At 41.2% G+C, this 9526-nt stretch overlaps 1 protein-coding gene across 4 annotated transcripts; it reads right to left on the minus strand.

Moving 5' to 3' along the window:
- Positions 1-133: 133 nt before the first annotated feature.
- On the minus strand, positions 134-3085 carry LOC118645694. 4 transcript variants are annotated; one of them, XM_036287330.1, is made up of 7 exons: positions 2862-2905; positions 2557-2692; positions 2416-2490; positions 1557-1748; positions 1158-1329; positions 848-990; positions 134-483 (listed from the first exon to the last, which is right to left on the minus strand). In XM_036287330.1, the coding sequence occupies exons 1-7, from the start codon at positions 2868-2870 to the stop codon at positions 239-241; spliced, it is 972 nt and encodes a 323-aa protein (XP_036143223.1). In that variant the 5' UTR covers positions 2871-2905; the 3' UTR covers positions 134-238. The 4 variants fall into 4 exon arrangements, with proteins under 4 accessions (XP_036143223.1, XP_036143222.1, XP_036143220.1 ...); XM_036287329.1 differs by lacking the exon at positions 2862-2905 and adding an exon at positions 2781-2840 and having other exon boundaries at positions 135-483; XM_036287327.1 differs by having other exon boundaries at positions 137-483; positions 890-990; positions 2862-3085.
- Positions 3086-9526: the final 6441 nt, after the last annotated feature.

The raw sequence follows: 9526 nt of genomic DNA on the forward strand, positions 1-9526 counted from the left end.
ATTTAATATATATGTGTATACTTATATAACGTGTACATATATAATGTATGCTTATAAATTCCAAAATAAAATAATTGTAATAAAAACAAAAATATTTTTCCTAATATTGTCTACATTTAAAAAATAAAACAATGTCACATATGCCTAATAAATTTTAAAATAAAATAATTATAATAAAAAACAAAAACAAAAATATTTTTATCTTACTTTGCACGTTTAAAAAAGTTATATATATTTTTTACGCATTTTTACTTATTAATGCTCTATATGTAATGTCAAATATCTCTTGCATTAAATCTAATTGTACTCGAGGCGACATTCGTCTTAAACGATGTCCTACAGTAGACAAAAAAGAATCTATTTCATCCGGCATAGGGGGTGAAGGTAAAAGAAAATCATTAGGTTGGCAAATAGCATCGGCAATTCTTTCGATTGCATTTGTAGTTTCCTCTTTTCTCGGTTTTTTTCTTCTTTCGGTTGAGTCTAAAAGTTATTAATTTTTTTATTACAATATTATAAAGAGCATAGTAAATAAGGTACAGATTAAAATTATGTCACGTATATTTATAGTAAAAGTTCTATTAATCATACAATACAAACATTACGTATCAATGATTATTTTTGTACACAGATGAAAATATTTAGAGATAAATCTAGAGATTACATAATCAGAACCATGTAGACTAAAGAAATGTCTAAACTAAAAATGTTCAAATAAACCTTATAAATGTATAAATAATGACTGTATAAAAAAATAAACATTGATATCTATTGTTTATTGTATATTTTATGAAATTTCTAAAATAAATATGCATAATATAATTTATCTGTATCTTATTATTTGTACCTTCATTGGTGTCCTTATGTTTTAATAACAGTGTATAAAAACCTTTTCCAATACCTGTTTGAATACTTTCTAATTCTTCTTCGTCATCATTTGCACTTGATGGATTATGTATCCTTTCATTAATTCCAATGTTAGACATAGTCCTAGACATTTATAAATTTCTAAATTTATCTACACATATATATAATTAATTGTGTATATTAATTATTAATATATTAATTGTGTTATTTATTATTTATACATTTATATACACGTGTGTGTGTGTGTGTGTGTGTGTGTGTGCGCGCGCGCGTTAAAACACAAAACTTACGTTTTATACAAGCAGGAATCACGAAGGTATTGCATGGATGCATAATGAGACCACTTTTTCGTTATGTCTTGTCGAGCAGATCCACTTGCCTGATGTTCCGAGTGAATAATTTTTCTATATGTGTCGTGAAGTGATTTAAATCTGATTTTTAATTCTTCTGTACTAAATTTTCCTGTAATAAAAATTTTACTTATTAAGACTATTTTCTAGTCTGTACTTTTAGGAAGTCTTGTATAGGAAACGTTCCAAATGCGCACAGTGTAAAACGGACATCACCAATCCGATGAGTACTTTAATTAAAGTTAGTTACCTTATTTAAATTTATAAAATTTGATTGGTGGTGTCCGTTTTCCACTCTGCGCATCTGGGACTTATTCCTTCTATATAACTTATTCTTACCGTTAAAAATTTGAGCAATTTCCTCCCAACATTGCTTTTTTAGTTTTCCGTTTCGCTCTCTTAATGATAATGAATAGTTCCATAGTGAAGGTCTGTTTTGTACCTCGAGTATCAACGTTTCTTCGTCGTCAAAATTAAATTTTGATGTTCTTTTACTTGTTTTAGTTTTATTTAATGTAGTTGACGTACGTACTGAAATAATTATTTTCATATTAAAATATTTAAATAATTGAAGTAAACTATAATACAGCTATCTCTTATTACAACCGGTTTTATTCTTCTCTAATGAAGGCTGCTTTTCTTTAGGAGATACAAATCGACACAGGTTGACCCACTCAAACACAGTTTGTCACAATTAAATAAAACATGATATACAAATAAGTGTGTATATATTATGATACCTAATATATTTTACAAGCGTTATCGCAAAATTCTTAATCGATATGTTTTCAAATTTTGTAAGTGTTTTAATACAGTTTATAAATTTTAATGTAAAATATAAATTGTTATTATGAATACCGAATACATAATGCTTAATATTGTAACTTTCTATTACATGAACACTTCAAAAATTGTAATATACATATATGGATATGTAAAGATTTTATCGACATACTGGAATTAAATACATTTCTTTGATCAAAACACACTTTGACTTTTCTCGAAGGTGTGCCGACTGAGTTTGTATCAAATTCTAAATGAAAAGTGACAATAAGTGTCAACTTGTGTCAAAAGTGTTGATTGTGTTCCGTAAAAGGAAAATACCCAAAGTAAACACAGATGTTCACAAAATATTTAGTATTTTAATGATACTTTTGGTTGCTTAGGTTTAACTTGCTATTAATTAGTTTTAATTTACCTTGTTGAAATGGTTCTGCTACTATTTTCTCCTGATTATTAATTTCACTGCGTCTAATAATTGTAGTCCCATCATCTACAACATGTTGGTATATTAAAATATGAATTTCTTAAAATATAATAAAAAATCAACTTACGTTACCTAATACTGGATAAAAATATAAAGTATTTTCATCAATCATGTAATTATTGTATCCTTCCAAGCAGGAATGACTTTTAAAGTTTTCGACTTCACATATTTCCTCGCATATTCCGCAAGTGTGTACAATTCTAAAGTCCTTAAAAAATATATAAAATTGTAAAACTTGTATTTGAAAAACTTTTAATACTACAACTTAACCTAAAAATCTCTTCTAATAAACTTACTACATTTTACATTATTGATATTATTTTTATTGTAGTAATTAAAATATTTTTTTTATAAACTAATAAAAATATTTTACTTACATCTTCCATGTTTATTTGTTTGAAATACACCAAAACCTTTCTATCGCGCGATTATTGCACATGTATTATACTGGCTCAACGCTGCTTGCGCTGTTTCGACGCTTGAAGTTGGAAATATCCAACTTCTCTTTCTTGACGCAAGCGTCAAGTGACGTCACGCGACGACGCTCAACGCTGGCTTTCAGCGTCCCATGAATTTGCACCTTTACTGTTACGTTCTACGGAAAGTGTGTGTGACCAGCTTTAGCCTTACCCTCACTCCTGAAATTTGGGACAATCCTCGGTCTAGATATACTATAGTGCAGTCTACTTGACGTTACAAATGCTTCGAAATGTTTGATTGACCAATCGAAACAAAGATTTTTACGAATTGACCAATCAAAGAATGCTTCGAAACGTTTGTAGCGTCAAGTGGACCGTAGCGTTTTCGATTTGCTGACTCGACCCGACTCCGAGTCAATGGTTTGTTCTTTTCCACTGCAAAAAAAGTGATAAATTGTGCAAGAAATGAAGATAAAAGGAACAGACCATTGACCCGGAGTCGGGTCGAGTCACTGATCTCATTAAAGTGGATATGGCATACCCTAATAATCTGAGGTAAAAAAGTGTGACCAATAGAATACCGGAAGCCATTAAAGTTGTAGTCAGCGTACACGCTTTTGGCGGAAAATTTGAATGACTAACACAAAATATATGTGTTAAATAAGATATATTGTAAAAATATAAAATATGATTATAATGTAACCAGTAAAAATGAATTAAAAAATTAATTAATTTACAAAATATATTAAAATGTATATGTTTAGTAATTTGAAATGTTCTAAAATATTAATCTGGAATGTGTTTATTTGAATTTTTATAATATTGTTTTATATCATACATATAACATTTAATATTATGTATTTTTTTATAATTGTAAGTGACATTTGTAAGTGACTTTATAACAAATATTTTGTAATATTTAAAAAAATATTTGGTAATATATAACATTTTTATGTATAAATTAAGTCAAAATATATAAATATTTTATTAAATAAGAGGATAAATAAAAAATTAAAAATAAAATTTTGCAGGTGTCTAAAAATCGTAAATTTTTATTTATGACCATCTTGTTAAATAATTTTACTAATAAATAATACTACTACTACTAAACTTATAAATAAGTTTAAAGGGTATTGTTATAGCTTATTTTGTCCTCGTGTCCTTAATTGTGTTGTAGTAATCCATACTTGCAGCTTGTAAAAAAAAGTAACTATTAGACATAGATTAGCATTTTTATTTAATATTTAAGTATAAATATTATAATGTACATAATAAAATGTATATACATGCACTATATACATGCACAGCATAGAAGAAAATAAGATAATTTTTATATCGCGTTTTTTAGAAAATAGTAATAGAAAAGTAGTAATAGAAAAATGTTATTTTGCGTGCTTTATTAAACTTTGCAAGTCACATGCTGTGCTATTTAAACATAATGACAATAATGTTACATTATAAATATATTTTATAACATAAAATATATGAATTCAAAACAAACGTATCACTTAAAACTTAAATTTGTAATTTAAAGCAACATAATAAAAATGTGTATTCAACAAATACTTATGTACTTATGAGGTACATATTTGAATCCAGATACATTATATATTAAACATATTATTATTAAACTTTTCAGACTTAACCTTACTCACCTATGAAACGTTTGTTGTTTATTTTCACTTCCTTTTCCACAATAAACACATTTTTTAATTTTGGAATCTAACTATTTTACTATTTTACTATTTTTATTATAAAAAAAGTAATATTTTGGATAAAACTGATACACATCTACGTCTATAGATAATTAATTACACGTGGAATTTCGTATCATCGTCACAGTAAACTGTGTTCGTATTCGTATACACCGCCATATTGTGTACAGAGACTACAACCTTCAATTGGTCACACTTATTTCGTCCTATGCCATATCCACTTTAATGAGATCAGTGGTAAGAGGCCAAAATCCATAAAACTAGAGAGATGTTGGCAACGCTTCAAATCTCTAGGATCCATAAATTTATTTTTTGAGGTTTTCAGCACTGTTGAAGCGTAAGAGTGTGCACAGAGCAGTACAGAGTGTGTACAGAAATAAAGTGTTGTGACAGGTGTAGTAAATAACCTCATTTTTTACAAATTATTTTATAAATTTTTGTTATATGTAATGTTTTTACCTGTACTGTATGATTGCCATAGAGTGTAGTAAATTTTGGATTAGATAGGAGAATAGGAAATTAAAAGAGAAAGAGAGGAAACTTCAAGAAATTTGGAGTGATATAGAAAGCAAGGACGATGATAATATTGATTTATTAATAATATTGTACAAATTATCCCAAGTTGTCGGTGATAAATAATTTAAAAGATTTTTTTTTAACCAATTACAGGTATCAATATAATCATTGATATCATTATAATTGAGGTAAAAAATGAGGTTATTTACTACACCTGTCACAACACTTTATTTCTGTACACACTCTGTACTGCTCTGTGCACACTCTTACGCTTCAACAGTGCTGAAAACCTCAAAAAATAAATTTATGGATCCTAGAGATTTGAACCCGTGGGTTGAGTGCCTAGCGGGCGCGTCTCCGGGTGGCGGATAGGAGGAAGCCCGGGTGAGAAACCTCGGTCCGGGCCTAAACCCCCGCGTGCCGGGGTGGACCGCCCGGGTAGTAACGGTTATAACCTGCCCCGGCGGGCGTAAAACCCTGCCCAGGGGGGGGGAAAGCCGATACCGCGGACCAACTCGACCCAAGCCAAGCTGGAAGCTATCGTGGCGAGGGCTGCGTGGCACTGGGGGAGCAGTGCCTTGAACGATGCCTCTGGGGAACCAGGCGAAACCCCAGAGTATTTAGCCTTACCCACGCATGCGGGGCTCTGCGTGGGTGGACCGTATGTTTCCCTAGCTGCTCGTGGGAACAAAATGGAAGACGAAATCAAACTTAAACTTAAACTCACTGAGGACACCCCAATGGAGGCTTCGCCCGAGGACTCCGGAAGGGTGGAAGAAGCAGGATCGGGAGCCGAACGGACCCCTGTGGGCACGGGAAGCACCGAGACTGCGGAGGGAGGGGTGGTTTCGAGTGCTGAGCGGGCCCCTAGGGGCACGGGAGGCACCGAAACCGCAACGGACGAACCGGCGAAGGAAGAGGATCTTTGCAAAAAGAAACTCTCCGGAGCCGCGAAGAGGAGGAGGGCTCGGGAGCGGAAGGGGGGGGTTCGGGACCAGGCTCAGGCCGGGACTGGGACTGGGCCCTCGCCGGCTGTTCCGGGGACCTCTTCTTCCTCGTCCTTGACTATCCCCCAGACGCCGATTGGGGGGCCTCCGGGGAACTCCGGCAATAAACGCCGGAAGGACCCTGATGGGACCCCGCAGTCGGCAGAAGGGGCGAAAAAGAAGCAGAGGGTCCAGGGGACCCATGCTTACGTCGACGCCGCGGACCCTCTGACGAGGGTGATTGTCGAGGAGGGGTACCCGGATGCTGCGATGACTGCTGAGCAGCTGTCGCAGCTGAGGGGTGCGGTCTTCAAGGAGATCCAGGGGATCCGAGAGGGTACCCTGCCCAGATTTGACAGCACCACTCTGAGAGGGGGGGCTGCGGTGGTGAGGTGCGCGGATGCGGAGTCCCTGAAATGGCTCGAGAGCCGGATCGGGGGCATCGTGCCGTGGGAGGGCGCCAAGCTTGGGGTGGCGGGACTGGAGGTGCTGCAAAAGCAGTACAGGGCTGCGGTGTGGGTCCCGGGACCTCCCGTGGGCGCGGCTGCGGTCCTGGGGCTGCTGGAGCGGCAGAATCCGGGGATCGTTACCTCAGGCTGGCGTGTCTATGCTGAGAATGTGGGGGCTACCTGCGAGGGTAGAAACCTCATTCTCGGCATCCCCCAGTCCAGCGTCAACAAACTTAAGGCGCTGGACTTTAGGCCCCATCTTGGGATGGACCGGGTCACTTTTAAAGTGACCGGTCCATCCCAAGAGGGGGCGGGAAAGGGTAGGGAGGGGCCCGATCCAAAGGTCTCGTCTTCGTAGTGGGCCTGACCGGGGTGGGCTTCACCCAAATCAACTTGCACCACAGCAAAGGAGCCTCGGCCGTTCTTGCCAGGCGCCAAGCTGGGGTGCACACAGCCATATCACTAGTACAAGAACCTTGGCTGGTCCGAGGCTGTATTAGGGGTCTGGCGGGGTGCGGTAGGCTGTTCAGGTCACCGCAAGAGGATCGGCCTAGGGCCTGTGTGGCCGTTAAAGGGCTGGAGAGCCAGCTATTGCCGGATTTCTGTTCCAGGGACTTGGTAGCAGTCGTGATAGAGGACACCAGCGGGACCGGGATCAAGACAAGGATGGTGGTGGCGTCGGGCTACTTCTCACACGAAGAGGACGATCCGCTGCCATCAGACCGGGTTGTACGACTGGTGGAGTTCTGCCAAAAGGAGCAACTCCCCCTCATATTGGGGTGCGATGCGAACGCGCACCACACGGTGTGGGGGAGCACGGACACCAACAGGAGAGGCGAAAAGCTGTTGGAATTTCTGGTGTCCACAGACCTAGAGATTCTCAACAGAGGCAAGGAGCCTACCTTCGTCACGGCAGTGAGAAGGGAGGTTCTGGACCTAACTATCTGTTCAAGACAGATAGCGCGGGAGGTGACCGGCTGGAGGGTCTCTGACGAGCCCTCATTGTCGGATCACAGACAGATCACCTTTAGGTTGGCTAAAGTGCAAGCGAAGGTAAGAACAGTGAGGGACCCGAGGAAGACGGACTGGGACTCGTTTCGAGAGGACCTGGCTGTCGGTCTTAGGGAGTTTCCCAAAAGACATGGGACCCCTCAAGAAATCGAGCTGTGCGTCGAGCATCTGCAGAGGGCTCTCGTCGGCAGCTTTGAGAACAACTGCCCAGAAAGGACAGTGAGAGATACTAAGGAAGTCGCCTGGTGGAACCCCAAGCTACAGGAGCTCAGAAGTGCTGCACGTCGTGCCTGGAACAGGGCCAGGAACACGGGCCGCCAGGCTGACTGGGACCTTCATCGAAGGGCTCAGAAGGCCTATAGAGACTCTGTGGTAAGGGCTAAAAAGGAGAGCTGGAGGAGATTCTGCGAGTCGGTGGAGGGGATACCTGAAGCCGCTAGGCTCGGCAGAGTCTTAGCCAGGGATCGGAACGCGGCTCTGGAGGCCATTCGGCTCGACGATGGGACGATGGCGTCTGGAGAGCGATGCCTGAATCACCTGCTGGAGTCGAACTTTCCGGGCTTCCGCGGAGGCCCGGAGGAAGACGTCCACCAGGGAAACTCAAATCTCCGTAGGGTACGAGGAGAGGACTGGTCTCTTGCGGCAAAAATCGTTGGGCCGAACAAGGTCAAATGGGCCGTAGGAGGTTTCAAGCCCTTTAAGTCGGCTGGGCCGGACCGGGTATTTCCGGCCCTTCTCCAGGAAGGGCTGGAGCAGATCACCGGGCCGCTCACGCGGACGCTAAGGGCTTGTTTGGCACTGGGCTATACACCTAGGGCTTGGAGGCAGGCGAGAGTTGTGTTCATTCCCAAAGCGGGAAGAACGGGCCACAGCTCCGCCAAGGATTTTCGTCCTATCAGCCTAACGTCTTTTCTTCTTAAGACGCTGGAAAGGCTGGTGGATGTCTACATACGCGACGTGGTTCTACTGCAGCACCCGCTGCATGGGAATCAGCACGCGTATCGCACGGGATACTCCACAGAATCGGCGCTTCACTCCGCTGTATCGTTTATCGAGGAGCAACTGGAGAGGAAGGGCTTCGTGGTTGGCACCTTTCTAGATATAGAAGGAGCTTTTAACAACACACCGCACGAGGTGGTGTGTGAGGAAGCTACTCGCAGAGGTGTGCCGGAAAGGATCGTGGATTGGATCAGAGGCATGCTTGGGCGACAGGTAACGGCCTCATTGGGAACAGTGAAGGTCAGTGGATGGGTGAAGAGAGGCTGCCCGCAAGGGGGAGTTCTCTCTCCACTATTATGGTGTCTGGTGGCGGATAGACTGCTCAGGACGCTGAACGAAAGGAGCTTCTTTACATTAGGATATGCGGATGATCTGGCTATCCTGATACGAGGACCCTTTTTGGAGACGCTTCTGGAGCTCACGCAGAGAGCCTTAGAGGTGATCGAGGAGTGGTGCGGCGAGACTGGTCTGGCGGTGAATCCACTGAAGACCGGGCTCGTAATCTTCACTCGCAGGTACAAGGTAGGCCCAGTGGAGGGGCCGGTCCTTGGGGGAACGAGATTAGTTCCAACCGTATCGACTAAATATCTGGGAGTGATCCTAGATAGGAAGCTGACATGGAAGGAACATCTCGAGAACCGTTGCAGGAGTGTGTGCTCCTACTTCTGGATATGCAGAAGGACATTCGGGCAGACCTGGGGTCTCAAACCAAAAATGGTCCACTGGATATACACGGCGATACTCAAACCTAGGCTGCTTTACGCGTCTGTCGTATGGTGGCCAAGGGTTTTGGGAAAGACCGCTAAGTTAGCGCTGGAGCACGTCAGAGCTCTAGTTTTAAGAGGGGCTCTGGGGGCCATGCGGACCACGCCGGTGGTGGCGATGGGAATGCTGCTTGGCGTCGAGCCCCTCGATCGGGTGGTAGTGGCGGCCGCGGCGACGGCGGC

The sequence above is a fragment of the Monomorium pharaonis genome, chromosome 5, assembly GCF_013373865.1.
Source record: "Monomorium pharaonis isolate MP-MQ-018 chromosome 5, ASM1337386v2, whole genome shotgun sequence".
In the NCBI taxonomy this organism is placed as follows: Eukaryota; Metazoa; Arthropoda; class Insecta; order Hymenoptera; family Formicidae; genus Monomorium; species Monomorium pharaonis.

Bases quoted from the DNA above. Each gene is read 5' to 3' on its own strand.
- LOC118645694 (XM_036287330.1), bottom strand. The intron at 1,749-2,415 runs GTAAATTAAAAC...TAATTATTTCAG, and splicing joins AGCAGAACCATTTCAACAAG to TACGTACGTCAACTACATTA. The intron at 1,330-1,556 runs GTAAGAATAAGT...TTTTTATTACAG, and splicing joins AATTGCTCAAATTTTTAACG to GAAAATTTAGTACAGAAGAA.